The sequence below is a fragment of the Tetranychus urticae genome, chromosome 2 (assembly GCF_039701765.1).
Source record: "Tetranychus urticae isolate SD_2017Ah chromosome 2, NJAU_TeUrti_SD_1.0, whole genome shotgun sequence".
Taxonomy (NCBI): domain Eukaryota; kingdom Metazoa; phylum Arthropoda; class Arachnida; order Trombidiformes; family Tetranychidae; genus Tetranychus; species Tetranychus urticae.
In genome coordinates, this window is record NC_142959.1 from 2,918,947 (window position 1) to 2,939,132 (window position 20,186).

The 20,186-nt window shown below is 33.7% G+C and overlaps 3 protein-coding genes across 3 annotated transcripts; 2 read left to right on the forward strand and 1 right to left on the reverse strand.

Annotated features, from left to right (window-relative positions):
* The first annotated feature begins 254 nt into the window (after positions 1-254).
* Positions 255-2,095, forward strand: Epp (Ecdysteroid phosphate phosphatase). Its single transcript, XM_015930772.3, has 2 exons — positions 255-569; positions 949-2,095. Exons 1-2 carry the CDS (start codon positions 347-349, stop codon positions 1,569-1,571), a joined length of 846 nt encoding a protein of 281 aa, XP_015786258.1. The 5' UTR covers positions 255-346; the 3' UTR covers positions 1,572-2,095.
* Positions 2,096-7,324: 5,229 nt separating this feature from the next.
* Positions 7,325-14,831, forward strand: LOC107363703 (uncharacterized). The gene is made up of 4 exons (XM_015930972.2): positions 7,325-7,754; positions 8,712-12,041; positions 12,867-13,055; positions 13,135-14,831. Exons 2-4 carry the CDS (start codon positions 9,865-9,867, stop codon positions 13,322-13,324), a joined length of 2,556 nt encoding a protein of 851 aa, XP_015786458.2. The 5' UTR covers positions 7,325-7,754; positions 8,712-9,864; the 3' UTR covers positions 13,325-14,831.
* Positions 14,832-16,304: 1,473 nt separating this feature from the next.
* Positions 16,305-19,874, reverse strand: Top3beta (DNA topoisomerase 3-beta). Its single transcript, XM_015930949.2, has 5 exons — positions 19,734-19,874; positions 19,251-19,562; positions 19,064-19,183; positions 18,767-18,934; positions 16,305-18,684 (listed from the first exon to the last, which is right to left on the reverse strand). The coding sequence occupies exons 1-5, from the start codon at positions 19,734-19,736 to the stop codon at positions 16,363-16,365; spliced, it is 2,925 nt and encodes a 974-aa protein (XP_015786435.2). The 5' UTR covers positions 19,737-19,874; the 3' UTR covers positions 16,305-16,362.
* Between the last annotated feature and the right edge of the window lie 312 nt (positions 19,875-20,186).

Sequence of the window (20,186 nt, forward strand, 5' to 3'; positions counted from 1 at the left end):
TTTTGTTCATAATATAAACCTAAAGTAGATATTTATTGTAACCATGGTTAATTGAACGATCAATTGTGATTATTCCATGATGGAAAAATTGCTGTTGCCAACTAATGACGCCAATCTTAAATTGTCTAAATGAACTGGGAGAGGGAAGGTAAGAGAAATGGAGAAATAGACAGAAAAACGAAAGGATATGTAATGTTCGTGAGAAGCTTGCGCCTAGTTAGGAGGCTTGGATAAGAAAGGTTCAGATGCTCTGTTATGTCAGGACGTATAGTTAGCAACAATAATAACCTTAATTGTGATCCTGTGTATAACATTTGTGGTTGACAATCGGTTAATTGGACTAAACATGGGTTCTAATTTAAAATTAAACGACAATGTTGATAATCTTAAGCCAAGAAGGTTGATTACAGTAAGACATGGTGAACGTATGGATCTGGCTTTTGGTGATTGGATTAAACTGTGTTTTGACAAACAAGGACGATACAAACCACAGGACTTGAATCATCCAAAAAAACTGATTGATCGTGAACCTTGGGCCTATTCAAATGATTCACCGTTAACACCAATAGGTAAGACAAATTAAAATTTACCCTTTTAGCAACCCTATCTCATTCAGTATCCTATGCATAAGATGACTTACCATTTTCTCGTATGACTTGTATTAGGACAGTTTCACCTGATTTTTCAATTTTCATTTAATTACTTCACTTATTAGACATTAGCCACCATCTATAGATTAGCCACCATTCTGTTCAAATATTTAATTGCAATATTTTTAAAATGATAAACCAATTAAACTCTAGCATGTATATGAGAAGATGGCATTAATCATCTGTTTGCTTTTTCTTCCTAGAGTTATTCCCAGTAATTTCCTGACAATGGGAACTTGATATGTTATACATGTAGATTTGAATTACGTTTTACTAATTGAATTGTTTCTCATTTCAGGTGAATTTCAAGGATTTCTGTTTGGACAAGCTCTTAGTGACCATGGCGTTGAAATTAACCATGTTTATTGTAGTCCAGCATTAAGATGCTTACAAACCTGCCATAACATTCTGAAAGGAGCTGGGATTCAGGATAACCTGGCTGTTAATATTGAACCTGGATTATTTGAATTTTTAGGTGATCATTTACACCGTTTGCCATCCTGGTTGACTCCTAAAGAGGCTGCTGCTGGAACTGGAATGAACATTAATCTGGATTACAAGCCACAGATAGAAGCTGTAGACATGTTGACCATCCGAACAGCTGAGAATCACAGTGATTTCTATGCAAGATGTCATAAAGTTGTTGAATCAATTATTTCTTCCACTGTCACAGGGAATATATTAATTGTTGCTCATGCTGCCTCTGTTGACTCTTGCACTCGCCTTCTCACTGGAAAAAAATTACCTGAATGGAATGATTTCTTTCAATTTGTTCATCGGATACCTTACCTAGCTCATTCACATTGTCAAATCAACAGAAATGGTGAATGGAAGATGGTTGAACCCTTGTTTCCTGGCATAACAATCAGCTCCAATAATCACTATGATTATTCATCACTTTGGTCAATGTTACCCAAATGAGCTCTCTCTAAACACAGATTATAAAGTGGTCAAGTTTCATTGTTCCTGTTGTGGCTCATTTTAACTGTTACTCCATTTTCCTGCAATTGTTGTGTTTCACTCGACCCTTCTAAATTATACGTATTTTTTGTTTTATTAGTTCAATTTTCGCTATTGAACTGGCTGTTATTAATGTAGATTTAACGTTTAATTTTATTTTTTTTATTTACTATGTATAGAGATAAATACTATCATATCCTTTGGTTAAACAAATTCAAGAAAAAGCGAGAGCGAAACAAAAATTATTCACTGGACTTTAGACTTGTTCAAAATGTACTATCAACTGTTAATACAACCAAATCCTGGTTGTTTTCAACATTACATCACAATTGTTTCGATCCTTAGTCAATCAAATTCAACATTATGCTCAAATCTACCCGTTTAACCGATTAATTCATTCACTTACTGAATCACACAAAAATTTCAACGTCGTTTTATGGTCAAATTAAGATAATTATCGACAGATTAAAATAAGTTATAATGAAGATCCATTTATTATTATTGAATGACTATTTTAAAATTATCTTGAGACTGGTTGAGTCTTTTTCATTTGATATTGATATTGATTATTCATATGCAGACATTGATTTTGAGTAAATCAATTCAATCATCATAATGATAAAGGGAATCAAATTTCTTTTTAAATTATCATGGTTATGCTTGTGATGAATAGAGCTAATGAAATTGATCAAATCGCTAAACCATTCCACTCAGACTTGGAAGACGTCCTAATTAGGCTCTCATGATCTAAGATTTTTTTGTAAGACCGATCAAAATGGAAGAAAGAGGAACTGAGGGAAGGCAGGGTGACGGCATAATGTTGGTATATGTTGCATGGAAAGATTCATGGGAAACTCGAGGCGATGTCAAGCAGCTGGTTAGGTGTCTTGGTGTCTCCAATGAACTGTTCCTTATTGCAATTCAATATTTTTTTTGTCGTCAAGTTTTCTCTGGTTAATTGCTTTTGCTAATTGTTGTTGAATCGTTAATATTGACAGTGAATTGATTGTTCGATGTAATTACATAATGATATAAATAGCAAGCTTATTATACTTATCAACCATCATTAGAAGCGAATCCAAATTGAAATAATCTCATATTGATTTCCTCTCAAGTGCATTTGTTTATTTTAAGATATGTTTTAACAGACAATCGATAGATCAATGTTTATAGATTATTTTTTTCAGTCGGATCAAGCATCAATTAATGGTTACCTTTAATACCAGATTAGAAGCTAACAATAATATAAATCCCTTGAATCCAAATCAACCTGTTAAAACATCTCTTGTTGACCACAAGAGTTTTGCACCATCTTATCCTGGCTAATGTTGCTTTGAGACCACCACAGATAACCGAATCCTAAATGGGTTTCAAGTTTTCCAAGACACTCGCTCGTCATTGGATAAGCTGTAGCTGCACAATCAGTCACTGAATTTAGTTTGAAACAATCATCAACAATGGAATTGATTGTTTTCGATAACTAATGTGATCATAATTGACCAAATACTGGACTAAACTTGCTATTACCTTTTAAGTTATCGAAACAATCAACATGTGAATAACTTATATTAAATATTTTATTTTTATCCATGTAAACCTCGCATTTGCAAGCTGCGCTGCGAATTGGTAGTTAATAGTTATTGAAAGAAAAATAAGCAATGGTAATTGTAAAAGTTAATTGTGGGTTTATTTAAGAATAGGAATCAATTTCGACTTATTGCCCTGAAAATACAAGAATAGAAAGCATGTAAATATTTTTTAAATATTGTATGAAATATAAATTCAATGAAAATGGATGGCGCTCAACGACCTGGACATTCACCATGCACATACCAACTAGGTATAACTGACTCTATTGGTACATCCATTTTTTGAACAATCACAGGCAGGAAAGGTGTACAATGAAATCTATAGACACCTTTTTCGACTTTACAAGTATTTGTAATGAAATCCAGAGTTTTATGAAGAAAGTTGAATAATGCTCCTCGATTATAACCTCTATGCAAAAGCGTATGAGTTGGAACAGACGTAATATTTGTGACCTTAAATTCGTCACTTTTTTCTCCAATGTAAACTCGACTTACACGATTGAGCATGTTTCTCGCCCACAACGAGATTTTACGAGATTCCCATGAGTTTTTTCCCGATCGAGTTCTTACATCGACAATATCCATGTCATCAATAGGGTCGGACACATCGTCTTTTCTATGTACAGCAGTACAACGGGCGCTGTAAAGAAGTTTATGCCTTCCAATGTTGGCAGTATTAACCGAATGAAAAGAGTCTCTCAACCCACCATCATGAAGTGTACTATTCTTGCCAGTGTGTTTCTTAGTCACCAACTGTTCAAAGCGATATCCAGCATAAGAAGACAAGTTTGAAAGCTGAGATTGGTCGTGAACACGTTTATTTCGTTGGTAAGTATCGATTTCATGCATGAAGATTTGACCGTCGAACCTGCCTACAAGAATTTCCCAATCATCCAGACTATTCGTAGGAGAAGCCATGATGGTGGTCAATGTCTTTGAATCCGTGATGATACTGGGTACATTATCGTTACTATCCATGAATCCTTTATTTTCCCAATACCATCGTACAATATCACGTTCGCAGGGTGTACGACACCAATGAGCAAATTGATTGTAATTGCTTGTCAAGTCTAATGTATTATCAATATTTTCTGGTGGATTATAATACCGAAGTTGCGATTTATCCGAAAAAAATACACCCTTTTTGGAACGAATTTTGATTGAAAAATAGCCGACTCTAGTTGGGCGAGACATTATTGATGATCCTTTTCTGTCGTATCGGTATAGATCAATAATTGGCAGGTGAGAAAAAGGTTTAAATAATTTACCGAGTAAATATTTTTGTCTCTCACTGATCTCTTTGAAATCCACATTTTTCAACATCTCCCCAAATTTAGTTGCATCGCTGGTTATTTGTATAAACAATGTAAGAATTGAGCCTCTCTCCCTTCCTCCCGGCATCAAATTCTTGGTTTCGTTGAGGTTCCAATAATCAGTAAGCCATGTTGGAAGACTTGCATATAGTGAAATGGAGTGATCCATAAGTACTCGGGAATGGTACACTTCAGTTGTAATACAATCCAATACAACAGGGTCAATGGCTACATCAACAGGAGGTTTGATACCACGTAGTTCAACTGGAATTTTTTTCACATTGGGCGTTGCACCACCATTTGCATCAGGTTTAAAGTTAGATCTTTTTTTCGCACTTGATCCTACAAAGATGTACGTAATGACGAAACTCATAGTAAATACACAAGATAGTTTTGTTGTTTAATTGGAGGTGACCAGTTGGGCAAATGAAGGGTGAATTTTAGCTAGAAATGAAAAGTTGTCCTTTAAAGCCATAAACTATCAAATGTTTTGCTTTTAAATAAAAGAAGTTGTTTAAATTTTAAAGAGACTAAAATTAAACACAAATCCAGAAAAACGGACTTTAGGATTATAATACATATTTCACTGTATTGTTATTCATACAAATTTAGACAGATTAAAGGTTTTGCTTTCAATATCCCTATTGGATACTAAGATGAGGACCAACAATGAAGAAGACGATCACATGAGGATTGATAGATGAGCGAAACAGGATGTTTATCACTGAATTAAACAAAATATTCACCAATAACTTTATTAAACGAATGCACGAGTGGCATTACATGCAAAATAACAAGTGAAACAATCCACATTAACTTCAACTTTTAAACGTTAGCAATACAATGTTTGTTACTATCAGTGATAAATATTAATTGAACGCACATTGAACTTTGGTCTGATAGTTACATGAGTGATCAATTTTCAATAACTGTTAATAGTTATTTTCTTGGAAATTAAATTTCTATCTCAAACTGCCTTTGCTTGCTCTGTCTGCTAATTATCAATAAACTTTGGTTATTCTGTAAGCAAGTTAATCTTGAGGTAAGAATTCAGGAGTGAGAAAGAACATTTTCTATCAAATCGAAGCCGCTTTCTTCCAAAAATAACTGACTCGAGACTAGTGAATTGAATAGATAGTACAAATGATTTACAAATGTAATGATCGTTATAGTAAATCCATACAGCAATCAGTCTACAGTTGGAAGAGAGGAAACAGGAGAAAAATTTATATCTGGTCAAAGAAATGAAAATTCATCAAGCTAGTTAATAAGTTAATAGTTATTAAGTTAACCTTAATCTCACTTCTGCTCTGAAATTTTTCGTAACAAAATTATTTTCGAATCAGATGCTGATTTCTTGTTTTGAATCATCCGGTTGTTTGGGTTGAAAAGCAAACTTCGTCTTCGAATCATTGATTGGGTTGGTGATATATAACGAATTGGATGTTCAGCTGGTTTGAAAAGTTTTTTTCCTGGTGAAGTTGGAAACATTGATGATGAATGTGAAGCTGAGTTAATTATTGCTTTCCTTTTGGTCAACCCTTGATCGGACGGTTCACAACAAGTTACACAAAAATGTAATTTATGAGCCAGAAATGTGAATGTGAATTGAGTCTGAAACATTCATCGACAATGGAATTGATAAGTTTTTGATAAGTAATGTTATTATAATTTCGTTCATAACACTCAGCAGCAAAAGGTAAATCCCAGTGAGAGGATTGAAGGGATAATGGATGTGGACAGCCAGTGATTTGGACTGTTTTTCGAGTTAAACACTCATCCAAAACACCATCCCTTGAAGTATAATTATTATCTGTTTTGGTTCGAGCATAATTTCGACAGTTTGTCAAATACGAAGGAGGGAGAAGATTCAATTGAACTGTTTTAAGGTGATAGCGGAAAGCGCGTGGATAGTCTGTCATTGTTTGTACATCTTACAAGAAGGACTGACTGGAAGGGTTGTGGGTAAAGTTGCTCCGATAAAAACATAATCAACAGAACGAAAGAATGACTGACGAAATTCGAGAAGAAACAATTCTGGTGGAACTGGATCTTTGTAAAAGTCGTTGGTTGTAGTAATGATTGGCCCATCAAGTGAACACACAAACACAAAGCACACCATGAATGCACGATAAAAGAGTCTCAGGTCACATAAATCAGTTATCTTTTTGTTTAAATTATGACGTATGTTGAGACCACCAAAAAGCTCATCAGTGGTGTATAAACATTCAGTTACTCGTTAAGATTCTTAAAAGATTAAACAATGGTCGAGCCGTACTAACGTAAGCCGTATTTAACATGAAGCACTGATTAGTTTAGAAGTCAATTATCTGAATAACAATTATTTTAATGAAACTTATTGATGAAATTAAAAGTTAAAATTTGTCTTCAAGGTGATTAATTTAAGCAATTTTGTGCCATCAAAACACCATAAAATTGTTTCAATTTAATGACTATCTGTAAGGCCAAAGTCATTATTCCTAGTGAATAAAGAAGTTTTGTAAATGGTAAACTTGAATAACCATGATGTTTAGAAACAATTAAGTTTCCCAAATCGTTTACAAAACAAAATTCAATTGAATGAGTCAACTGTGAGACAACAAAAAAATTTCCCGAAAGATCATTGACACATCATACCAACAAGGTCGACAATAAGAGAGGAAGCAACAACAGCACATAAAGGACCAGTCGTTAACAAAAAAAGGCCTGCTTATTACCATAGGTTTTTAAAGGTGTTTTAAGGTTGGTCAGATGATAGACCAGATGAAGATTGAAGAAAGAGGAAAGACAGGGAAACGGCTTAAGGTAGGTAAGTTGGAAGAAGCAAAGCGAGAGAGTGAGAGAGAATGAGAGAGATTTGTGAGCGACAGATGAAAAGAGGTAGAGAAATTTTTAAATTTTTACTCCCGGTTTTTAGCAACTGTTACTTTGCTTATTTCCAACCTTTTTTAAATCCTTAATCTTTTGTCTTCTTTATTTTAAAATTTTTAATTATAATTTTTAATTATTAATAATCCTTAAACTCACCAATTGTTCACCAGTTCATCTAACTAACTGTAACTGCCAGAATAATCAAGTTTGGCCAGCAACAGTTCAACATTTAAATGTTACCGGTTTTTCCCCAGTCTTCTGGTTTTACCTTCTGCAAGTGATTTTGTTACATTGTTTTTATTGACCAGTATCTTTAATATTGTGTTAATTCTTGGATTATTTTAATACCAGTGGATTAACCAGGTTGTCTGGTATGTTGTGTTACTTTGTTGATCACCTAAACCTGTGTCTTGTTTGTGTTTTCAGAGTTTATGCAAATTAGCATCTGTATTTGGTTATATTGCTTTCATATTTTCCACTGTAGCTGGTTGTGTGTGTGTTTTTTATTGTCGATCAGTAATTGAAGTTTCAATTAGAATCTAATTGTTTATCTCTTTTCTGATGATTGACTGCTCTCTCTACTAACTTGATTAACAGTTTTCAACACCTATTTATGATCAGTTATTAGTGTAATGTTTGCTAACAGTTAATTTATTCAAATCACAACTTTCAATTAAGTTTAATTAGTTGAACTCTCATCACCGAGACCAATTGTTTTATTCAGCTCAGTATCTAATTGTAATGATTTACTGGTTGATCACTTGAAAGAGAGTTGAGCTGATAATTCAATGATTGCTTATTTTTTTTGTCAACTTGTTTTTCTGTACGATTGACTGCTTAAGCTGTGCTCTTCTTATTAATAATAGCTCTGATCGGAGATGTTAACTCTTACTGACGGCATAATATTGTCATTATTATACTTTTACGTTATTAAATAATTCTTTCTGTCATTTTTCACTCAAAAAGTTCTACTATTGAAGATATTGCTCAAAAACAGTAAGCCTGAAGGGTTTATTTTGAAGGTTCTACTACAATTCACATCCAATCAGTTGGCAAAAAAGATGTTATTACAAAGAAATTATGACTACTCTCGTTTTATTATCGTCTCTTGTGTATCCACTTGAATACCCTTCAACAATTTACCCTTTGCCTGCCTCGCTAATTCATTTAGCAAACTGTCAAACTTGATCAGTTATGGTTTCAATGATTTTCCTCAGCAAAACCCCATTGTACTTAACCCAACAATCGTGAAACTATGAAAACAAACAAAATTTCACTTATTTCAGTTTCTCATCACTAATTTTTTTCTTCATCTTTTATCATTACAGGTTCCACATTTGATCCAGTTAATTGTGCGTTAACACAGCTGAGAATGAGATGGCTATTGATACTGTTGTGAATAATTCCGCGAAGATATAGTTGCTTGTGAATCCATCTTTTTACTGTTTACTTTGCTCATAACCTCATACTCCTTAAAGCCAATTGATTTTATTCATCATCTCAATAATTATTGCCACTTGCAGCCTTAAATATGCGTCAAGACTTGAATCCATTGGAAGTTGATATTGTTTTCAATTGTGAGTCGGTGTAACCTGCAAACCAAAACAAGTATAAAGGAAAGGATAAACTGTTTTGGATCAAAAAGAAATCAATTTCCCTCACTAACCCTTATTTAAAGATAATCACCATCTCACCTGTATCCATACATCAAAGCTATTTTGATTGAAGGATCTCATCATCAATTTAATGTGCTATAATCGTTTATCATTGTTATTTCATTATTAATTGTGATCAACACCATTCTAATTCTATTCGACTGTTACTTTTATATATTTACACTCACACAATAACATCATTAAAATAAGTATCTAAGCTATCACGACGACAACGACGACGACCACCATCACTACAAACACATCTACCACCAGCAGCAGCATAACAACCGCCACCACTAACAACAATAAAAATAATCATAACAGGATAACTCTGATGAGGGTGTTGATGAAATATTTAATGTTGGCTTGATCGTGTCCTTAAAAGAAGAAAAAAAATACAAGAAAAATATCTTGGTTTGATGGATTAAAGGCGTTGAAATTAAGTCAAGCAACGGTGTTAAAGGAAAAGAAGATTAATTTTTTCTTGTTTCATCATTAAAATTAGTAACCTTGCCACTTGGAGAATCAATATGATTAACTGTAGTTTTGTTTCATTCTGCTTCCCTCGGATTGATGTGATTGTCGCCTGAGCTTTGCTTTAAACAGTTGTTTATTGTTAAAGGAAAAAAGAACTCGATTATCTCTACTTTCTTAATCAAGACAATTTACCTTGAAAAAAATTTAAGAAAGATATTAATCTTTACCTACTTGAAATTTTCTCTTAACATTTCAATAAATCAACTCGTGATCTATTTCAATTATCGTCATCATTTCATTTTGGATTCTTCTTCTTCTAAAATTGCAATTTTTAGTGTTTTCTGGTTAGATGAATATCCCACTTGGTCAATCATGTTTTAAAAAAGATTACCAGGAGAACACTGTTACTGGTCATCTTCATTTTTCTAACCAGTTACCTGTTCAACCTCAAAGTGGTATACATCTTACCAAATTTGAATCTTTACCTAGAGGACTCAAAAGAGCTGAATTGAATAGTGCTAAGTGTCAATCAGTTGAAAATTTAACATATTCACCGCTTCCTCCCATGTACTCTACAATTACCTCAAGTACACCACCACCTGGAATCATTGAAAATCATCACCAAGGAGGCTTCATAAATGGCCAGTTGTCTTTGAGAAAAGGATTGCGTCGCCTTTTAGATAAAAATGGAACCTCCAATGGTAGCCTCAAATATTCTCATTCATCCCATGTTCTCAATCAATCATCAAACCCAACAAATGCAACTAAATGTGAATTTACCAATGGTTCTTCATCAACCTTATCATCCTCATCTAATGGTTCATCCTCTTTATCAACTGGAAATCTAATGTCTACTCGAAGTCATTCACTGGAAAATGGAAATGCAAAGTTGAAAGATTCTGTTCGTTCCAGTACCATGATAAACAACACGGTTAACCAGACTAAACAAAGTTTTGTTAAAACACCTAGAAGTCGAAGTTCATCACCTCATCGTAGTCTACGATTTAAATCTTCCATTGCACGTTTCATAGATTCAAATGGTCGTCTGGTTGATTGCAATGGTCGCCACGGGTTACCTCGGAAACAATTAAAAGCACTTCTACCCATGGAAGATCCAAACATAAATTTAACCTACTACCGACAGTATTCACCTATTATCGAGAAAAATGGCCTTCTCACACAAGTCAATATTCGTACTATGGATTCACTGAAAGAAAACCTAGACATTTATGTCGTCTCCAATAATTCAAACCACAACAACAACAATAATAATGAAAGCCATAATATTATCAATAACAAAAGTGTATCTGTTAAACGTCGCCCTTCCAATTTATCCTGTAGTCGTGTTTTACCCAATGATGATCGACTCTATTCACCACAATCAGTTAAACCCTTTAGAAGTGTTTCCACCCTGGACTCTCGTAGACATTGTTATCAATCTTACTCTGGTCCTACAACCCCGGACCGTGAAATAGTCCATGGCCATGGTCGTGACTTACAGAGAAAGTTTAGTGATCCAAGATTAGTGTCTGATCACAGAGATCAATACAATTATTATCAACAACAACAAAGAATAACAAAAAATAATTACTTGACTTACCAACAGTATTTACAGCATCAAAACAAGTCAACAATGGAACTTATTCGCAATGGTGCTAGAATGCTCTGGTGTGAATTACCGCAGGTCCGTGAACTGGGTTTACTTCGTGAACTCTCACCAGCTCAGAGGCAGTTACAAGAGGCTCTTTTCGAAGTCATTACATCTGAAGCTTCTTACCTGAGAAGTCTAGACATTCTAGTCAACCATTTTGCAAATAATGCTATACTATCTAATCCGGCCTTTCTGGATCCTCGACGGAGAGCTGAATTATTTTCCAATATACATGTGATAAGAGACATTTCTCACAATCTGATGAACATTTTAGAGGTTCGCTGGAGACAGAATCTCGTTTTAACTGATGTTTGTGACATTTTAGTTGATTATGCTTACAACCATTTTGCTCCCTACTTAACCTATTGTCGTTTTAAACGTCGCCAAGAATCAACCCTTCGGGAACTTCAACTGTCATCAAAATTCAACACTTTAATCAGGCAACTAGAAATGGATCCGATTTGCCAAGGATTAACTCTCCATTCATTCTTATTATTACCTGTTCAACGGGTTACCCGGTATCCTCTGTTGGTTGAGGCAATACTTCGTCGTCTTCCACCCGATTCAGCTCAATATCGTTCCTGTAAACGAACCCTGTTTGCCACCGATAAGTTAGTTAAAGAGTGTAATACTGCTGCCAATCAATATGACAAATATCTTGATCTCACCTCTAAACTTAAATTTACCTCAAATAACATGAAAGGTTTATCAATAAATGAGCCCCGATGGTTAATTATGAATGTAGAAGTAACCCGATTAAAGCCGGAAACACAGTCAAACTTATTGATTGGCACCTTTCGTGCACCTCATTGGTCCAATTCAGTTAATGTTTTATCCATACTGAGTGACATGGTATTACTGAGCAAGAAAAAAGGGTGAGCCTTTTCATCTTTCTTCATGTTAATTCATTATTATTATTATTATTATTATTATGATATCCTCCATCAGCCAATTTATCCTTGTAATCCAATTACTTTACATTAATGCCTGATATTGTTTTCCTCTTCCTTTTTATCTAATAATTCAAAACATACTCAATCTTAATTCCATCAAATTATAATTATCTAGGTAACCAGACTTGAAAATTTAATGTAAACCATGTAAATTGGTTCAATCCAGTTAAAGATTGATCCAAGAAGAAACTAATTTAAACATGCAATGGCAACTGAATCGATACTTGAAATTGATTATTTTATAAACATTATTCATTTGTAATGTTTAATAATATTCAATGTTTAGTAAATATTTTTCACCAGATATTGTAGCACTTGGAAGACTAATAATAGCAATAGAATAATTTAATGTAACTTTGAATTTTCAATCATGAGTGTTTTGTTTAAAGTATTTAATGTATTTATGCCTAACCTTTAATGATGATGATAATAGTCATGATACCTGTTAATGAGTAAAAAGGAAGAAGGGATTCTGATGGATTATCTCACAATTGGATTATTTGGAAGTTGATTTTTGAAGTGAGTTGAAGTTTTTTAAAGGTTGGCGTCTAACGATATGTAAAGGAAAACCAAAAAATGTTAAAAATGAAGATCAAGTTCAACTTAATGATATAATAATAATAATAATTTTTATGGCGATGTTAATGATGCATTAAAAGAGTCATTTCATATTAATGATTTGATGTTTGATTTCTAATTTTTTTCTTACCTTCTGATTGTTTTTTTTCAATTTTACCTCAATTACAGAGATGAGTTAACTGTATACGACTATTGTTTCCGAGATCTTGTCCAAATGAGAAAAGTTGGCCTGGATACGAACGAACGAACTTTATTTAATTGTAAACTTCCAGAAACTTATAAGAATTTGGTTAAGATGACATTTCTTCATAATAATTGTGGTAAAAGGATTGAATATTGTCTCAACTTCAATTCAATGTACGTATTGCTTTAAGAGTATTGCAATTGTAATTTTAACTAAAATTAATTTAATTTTTTCTTCTGCTTTTTAATTTAGATCTGAACGAGATGAGTGTCTTTCCATTTTAGATCCAAAGACAAACTTTATAAGGACTGAACAATTCATGGAATCTTCATGTAAGATTTGGGAAGATTCAGTGAAACATCAGCAGCAACAGACAACCTGTTGTCCTAACCAACATAATGGCTGTCAAAATGGAGAGTACGGTCATGAGATTTATATATGAAGAGTAAATCAGAAAAATCTCACAACGATAATCGCCATTCTCATCAATTACAACATTATCTTCCCTCATCTAAATCCTTCCTCTTTGCAACTCACAGTTGTCAGTTGGTGGAACAAAAAAGATGAACAAGATTTTAAACACTTAGCTGAACGAACACGACATCATCTTCACCTTTTTCACCTTCTTCTCACTCCGTCTTCATTTGCATAACATTTTTTGTTCACTTCTTCTCCTACTTCAACTTCAACTTCAACTTTACTCAATCTTTTTTTGATTTTTTTCTGGTTCATGGTCAGAGTGAAGGATTTTTCACCCACATCCTCCTACCAAGTTGAAACGAGACATCTAATATCATTTCATCTTTTTTGATCGTCTTCATTTGGAACAACTTGTCCGTAAATGTTGCCGTAAATTTAATCAACATGACGAACAAACTGTCAAAGTTGAACATCTTTTTTCTTCATCGAAACTCAACAGATAAACAAGTCATGAATCAACTTAACAATCAACGAATCTCATCATCATTAAACATCACAACAAACCCTTCATCACTTTACTTCTCGCAACACATACAAACAAACTCACAACAAAATGTCATGTTTAAACCGATCTCATGCTCATTCACAAAATACACTCAACTTTTAGATACAATCACATTCCCAAGTGAACATCATTTTCACTATTCCGTCCAAGTGACTTTCATTTAGTGATATTTATCAATTTGGCTGCCATTTTTACAACCATCATTAATTATACAACTATTGTTACTATTAGTTTTGATGCCACTTTATTAACTCTGTCATCTTTCACCTACTATTTATAAATCCAACAAGTGTTAAGTTTGCGCCCTTAATGCTAAAAGGCATCTTTTTTTTGATATTTTGATTCCACATTCATTTACCTTTTTTTAAAATGAACCCAATATTTACATAATTTTGTTACCCAGTATTAATCATGTTGAATTTTCATCAATATTGATCAATAATCATGAAAAGTAATCTCATGTAAATTATGTTCAACGATTTATTCCAACGGACAGAGTTTGTAAAGTAAATCAAAAGAAAAATGATGTAAAATGTTAGATTAATGTTAGTTTTGTTTTGCTCATGTTAACTCTTTAACCTGTACATGGTTGAAGGACAACAATTAAGGCTACCTAATTAGTGATTCACATGACACATTAATTAATGATGGTGCACCTTGATTAATATTGTCATCTTCCTTAATCAAATCTAAATTTACTCTCTCTTTTCACAACCATTTTGATTACATTTTCTTGCAATTAATACAATAAAAATAGTTGCAGTGATTGTTACAATGTTATTTTCAAAGTATATTATTAACAATAATAAACTAAATAGGGTAAACACTGATTCAATTGTAAATTCACTTTAAAAAAGGACAAATTGTATAATATTGATTGTTCATTTGGCTCTTCCTTTTCCCTTTTGGCTTGGCCTTTATTGTAATATTATTATTATTAAAAAATATGTTTTCCCTTGCTTAATTGTTTACTGTTGTTTACTGTTATTATTCAATTTACTCACATTTTACACTCAATTACCAAATGCATAAACAATTATCTGAGCGTTAATTCAATTTCATACTAAATAACCTTTCAGCACTAATTGTCTTCAACCGCCACCAATAATTAATATATTAATACTAATTAGTGTAGCAAAATCAAGTCAAAATAATGAAATCTTGAAGTGAAAATTATTTGGTATAAAGGTTTCAATGAATGATATTGTTTAAGCTCTTTGTGTGTGTTCAATGTGACAATTAACAAACTGGGTTAACATGGATTATAACGGATAAATTAGAAATTATAATTGATTAGTTTGCTTTATTATAACCGTAAACCTAATCCTGTTTTGTACCATCATTATGTTTGCCATTTCATTTGCATAGGAAATAAAAATCTAATTGTTAACTTACAAATGATTGTAAGTCAATTTTTCCGGTTAATCTCAAGTGTTATTGTCTTTAAATTGACTGTCTGGATAAGGTGAATCAGAGTTAATCAAAGTTGATCAAAGGAATTGACTGAACTTCAATTCTGACTGAATGAACGACAAATTTTTTTGTAGACTAAAATTGGTTGAACTGTCAGATTGTATTAGGTATTTAATTGAACATACAACTGTGAGAACTTTTTTAACCTTTGATTTGATTTAATTTACGTTTATACGTGTAATAAAAGCCACACGAGATGATTTATTGCAACACTTTGCAAACTCACAAGTTGAATTCATCACCACATGATACAGAGTAAGAGTACATCACCACATGATTACCGGAATATCACACTGAGACTCGAGATTAAGGTGTATATTGAAGGGAGTAGAATGATTCAACTTTTATTTGGCAATCGTAATCAACGTCATTGTTTGACCAATTGATGATTGAATGCTCTTTTTGTTGGTGAATACGTTTTCGGATTACGTCAATATACAGGGTGTTAAGAAAGTTCGTGTGAGGGGCGAAATAGCAGCTTCCTAACCATAACATCAAAAAATGTTTAATGCGCAGGGAAATTATTTTTTCCCCTCACACGAACTTTCTTAACACCCCGTATTATCCATTGTGAGCTTGGTTCATTAACTTGTAATAAGAAATTTGTAGATTTATTGGCTATCATGGCAATTAAAAGATATTTTTCGGTTCCTACGACTTTAAACTGATATCTCTTAGTAAATGACTTAACATTTTTGGGTGTTTGACTGTAATTTGCTGTAGCAACAGACCTGATAGTTTGAGTTGAGTTGTAAGATATTTGATATTCATAATCTGCTATAACCTCAGGTGGAAATTCATAAGGAAATTGAACACTTGTTATCGCTATGGATCAGCTTAAAAATAATTAATCTTTCATGTAGATTTAAGTTCAATTTATAAATGAAAGTGGCGATGATGAGTGAAGATTCTAACCAAGTAATAAAACACTCGTGGCAAATTTAACGAAAAAACAGTAGAAACGTTTAAAGAAAAAAACGATTATTTATCTTTTTTTATAAATAAATTAATCATGAAAATGTTTACAGAAAATCTGATAGTTTGAGAGCCCCTGTTGGAGTTGGATTATAGTCACCATCTGAGTCTCGTCCACCCCGACCACCTCTTCCTCCTCTTCCTCTACCTTTTCCACGACCGCCGCGACCGCCACGGCCACCACGACCACCACGGCCACCGCCGCCACCACGACCTCCTCTACTTCCAGCTTCAGCATAAAAGCCACCATCACGATCATCACGATCATCCCGATCATCACGACCATCACGACCTCCACGACCTCCACGGCCTCCACGGCCACCTCGTCCTTCATTAAAATGACCTCTACCTCTACCTCTGTATTCACCTCGACCCTCAGTAAAATGATCATTATTAACAGGGAAACCTTCTTGATCACGACGATGATTTTCGTCTCCTCTATCTTGATCTTGATGGACTTGTCGATTACCAAGGACTTTACCTGGTTGCATTAGCTGTCCAGGTCTACCTCTAGCTTGTCTACCAGGTATACTAACAAGTCCTGAGGATATTTCAGGAGAACAGAAAACACATCCTGTACTTTCATTGGGATTGCGCTCTCTTTTGTACTCAACGTGAATTGTTTTACAAGAACAAGTTGCACATTTTTCACTTTTCACAGTTACTTTAACAGCTTCTTTCAGTCCAGACATAAAAGAATCACATTTATTACAATAAATTTTCCACTTCCCTCCGTGTCCAGAACCAGGATCCAGAGTCAAGGTTCCATCTAATGAGCACCAACGACAACCGCCGATACCCAAGTGTATCATTGATTGGAAGCATTCTTTATTGGGACACTGATTACAACCAGAAAGTTTATTCATGTCTTCGAATGGAGGATTGTTATAACATTGAGGACAGAGAACAAAACTTTTGGAATTTCCTCCAAATCCATTGAAATAGAGTAATTCATACTCATCAAGAGGACATTTTAATTCTTTGAATGTTCGGAAACTACCATTAAAAGGTAAAGAAAGGGTTTCTTGGCAGTTGGGACAGTATAAACGAACAGGTTTAGCAGAGATGAGTTTAAGGTATCGTCTACATTTACCACATCGAGATAGTGCTTTGCCAGACTCAGCTAATGATGAAAAGGATACTTCGAAAAGCTCATCCATAGCTTGAATGTTTTTCACAAAGTTGTCAAATTTTTCTCTGAACTCCCTTAATGTACTTTGCAGGACATGGTGGAAATCAGCGGTACCTGCAGCTATCTGATTGAGTCTTTTTTCAATTTCACCTCTTTTTGTCGGTAGAACAAGATCGTTATCAATTTTTTGATATCCATGGATCAGAACAATTCCCAACTTAGTAGGAATTAAACGTCGACCACTAGAAATTTTAACGTAATTACGAACACATATATTATTTATGTGAGTAGGAATAGATGCATCAGTCCCAATACCATGCTTTTCCATTAATGAAATTAAATCTGATTCACTGAGATAATCAGGCGGGCTGGTTAATCTCTCGTCAAGTCTAGTCTCTCCAATGAAAAATTCATCTCCAGTTTTAATAGTCGGAGGAAGTCGTTGATCAGCAGGCATAGCTAACCAAGGCATTATCTCAGTGAAACCAGGCTCCAAAACAATGGAACCAGTCTTAGAAAATTTTTCGTCTCCGATAGAAAGGTTAATGGTTGTTTGTTCATATTTACAATCACCTGCAAGACTACCGATGAAATGTCTTACTATGTAGTCATAAAGACGCCATGAGTCTCGATCAGAGAAAGTATTGTTAGATGCTGACTTCATTGGTGTAATCGGTGGATGATCCCCTGCATCACGTCCTGATTTAGGTCTAACAACACCTTTATCCAGAATTTGATTAACAACTGTTCCGTAATCTTCATGAGATCTGAAAGTTCTAAGCGAACCAACAAGATCAAAATTAGCAGGGTATTGATTAGTTTCCGTTCTAGGATAACTAATAAATCCTTGAGTATATAATCTTTCAGCGAGTGACATGGCTTGATGAGGTCCAATAGCTAGACCTGAACTAGCAACACGAAGCATTTCCACCGTATTCAAGGCTCCCACTCTAGGTTTGGTTTTATCTTTTTTTGAAATACTAGTGACAACAGCTTTCTTTTGTGCTTTTATTTTATTTAATACGGATTTCGCCAAATTCTGATTAAACTCTCTTCCTTTATCCCAGTCCAGTTGAAAGTTAGGACCACCAGGAACACCCACATTAACCAAAAGAACCCAGTAAGGTTCGGGCTGAAATGATTGAATCTTATCATGTCGATCAACGCAAAAACCCAATGTTGGGGTTTGGCATGGTCCAAAAGAAATAAGTGCGCTATCAAGATTACCATATTTCCCCTAAAATAAAAAATAATATTATAGTAAATGTTAGATTGCTATTAGTAAAGCCTTTCCGAAATTAAATCTAAATTGAACTTACATGAAAAAAATGAGTTTGAAATCGAGTGAAAGCACAGCCAATACGTAAATCAAGCTCTTGTCGAGCATCTACTGATATTGATTCCAATTCATTAGGAAAAATTAAATTCTTCATCGCATGTTTAATATCTTTTTCGGTGATAGCACTGAACTTGGCTCGGAAAACATTCTAAATAATATGAATAAAGCAAGTTGAATTTAAGAGAGATTATATGTGGAACAAGACAATATATTGGTGATAATTTGAATCATCTGACAACAATTGTCATGTCATAATTTTACTATGATAAAGTTTTACCTGAGGTGAGCCAAATGAGATTCTCATGACAGTTTCAACAGCTTGAATTACTTCGAAGCAAATATTTTCTCCCTCTTTGTCACAATCCAACCAAAGAACAAGATGAGTAGCATTCCGGGCCTTTGCACAAAATGAAGTTTGTTAATGAAAATTTAATCAAATCAATCATGTATCAAACTGAACAAACCTCGCTTTGAAGAAACTTTGGCATATGCAGCTGTGGATTAGCTTCTTTCTTAATGATGGGTGCATCAAACAACTCAACTGGCTCTACTTTATCCCAATTATTGTATTTACCGGGAAAATCGACTGACATAACATGACCACAAACAGAGGTAAATTTAAAGAATGCATCATTATAGCCAAGAAATGGTCCATGATATTCGTGAATCGAGCAAGCTCCATTACCACCTTTACGTGTCTTATAACGACCATTAGATAAAATTTTTGCCAATGATTCAGCCAAAGATGGTTTCTCTGCTACCATTAATACGATCACCTTGGAAAAGATAGAAAATGAAGAAAATAAAATCAATAGATTTTAAATAAAGATATGCACAGCATTTATCAACGATATACACCATTGAAATTTACTCTTTGATTATTGAATTGTTAAATTGACTGACAAATGCAACAAATCTCAAATCCAGAATTGCCAAATGATACTCACCATTTTTGAGGGAAATAAATTTTGTAAAATAATTCACGATATAAATTAGATCATTTCCAAAAGAAATTAAATGACACTTTTTAAGCAAGTTTTCATGTTTCACAAATCAATTATTTACTCATTATTTAGAGTGGATTTCACGAGATATTGTGAGCTCTTATCTCTTTTACTTTTTTTATTCACCAGCTTGTCAGATAAGAAACACATGTCCAATTAGAGAAATGGCGGTCTTTTAAAGATGAAAAATGTGAATATCATTAATAAATACAAAACAAATGATCTAAACTGATTAGCAGAGTGTAGCTCATGTTAAATTAAATTCTTGATATCAATGAGAGATAAATATTTTTCTTAATCAATTATTTTTGATTCAAATTATTTATCTTACCTTTACCCATTTTAAATTTCCCTCCGCAATAAAGAAAAAAACAGCCGGCTATAGTAACCAAGTTT

Bases quoted from the DNA above. Each gene is read 5' to 3' on its own strand.
- Top3beta (XM_015930949.2), bottom strand. The intron at 19,184-19,250 runs GTTTGTTCAGTT...TTTTGTGCAAAG, and splicing joins CAAAGTTTCTTCAAAGCGAG to GCCCGGAATGCTACTCATCT. The intron at 18,935-19,063 runs GTAAAACTTTAT...CATATTATTTAG, and splicing joins TCTCATTTGGCTCACCTCAG to AATGTTTTCCGAGCCAAGTT.
- LOC107363703 (XM_015930972.2), top strand. From the start codon at position 9,865: ATGAATATCCCACTTGGTCAATCATGTTTTAAAAAAGATTACCAGGAG. The intron at 12,042-12,866 runs GTGAGCCTTTTC...CCTCAATTACAG, and splicing joins TTACTGAGCAAGAAAAAAGG to AGATGAGTTAACTGTATACG. The intron at 13,056-13,134 runs GTACGTATTGCT...TTTTTAATTTAG, and splicing joins TGTCTCAACTTCAATTCAAT to ATCTGAACGAGATGAGTGTC.
- Epp (XM_015930772.3), top strand. From the start codon at position 347: ATGGGTTCTAATTTAAAATTAAACGACAATGTTGATAATCTTAAGCCA. The intron at 570-948 runs GTAAGACAAATT...TTCTCATTTCAG, and splicing joins TTCACCGTTAACACCAATAG to GTGAATTTCAAGGATTTCTG.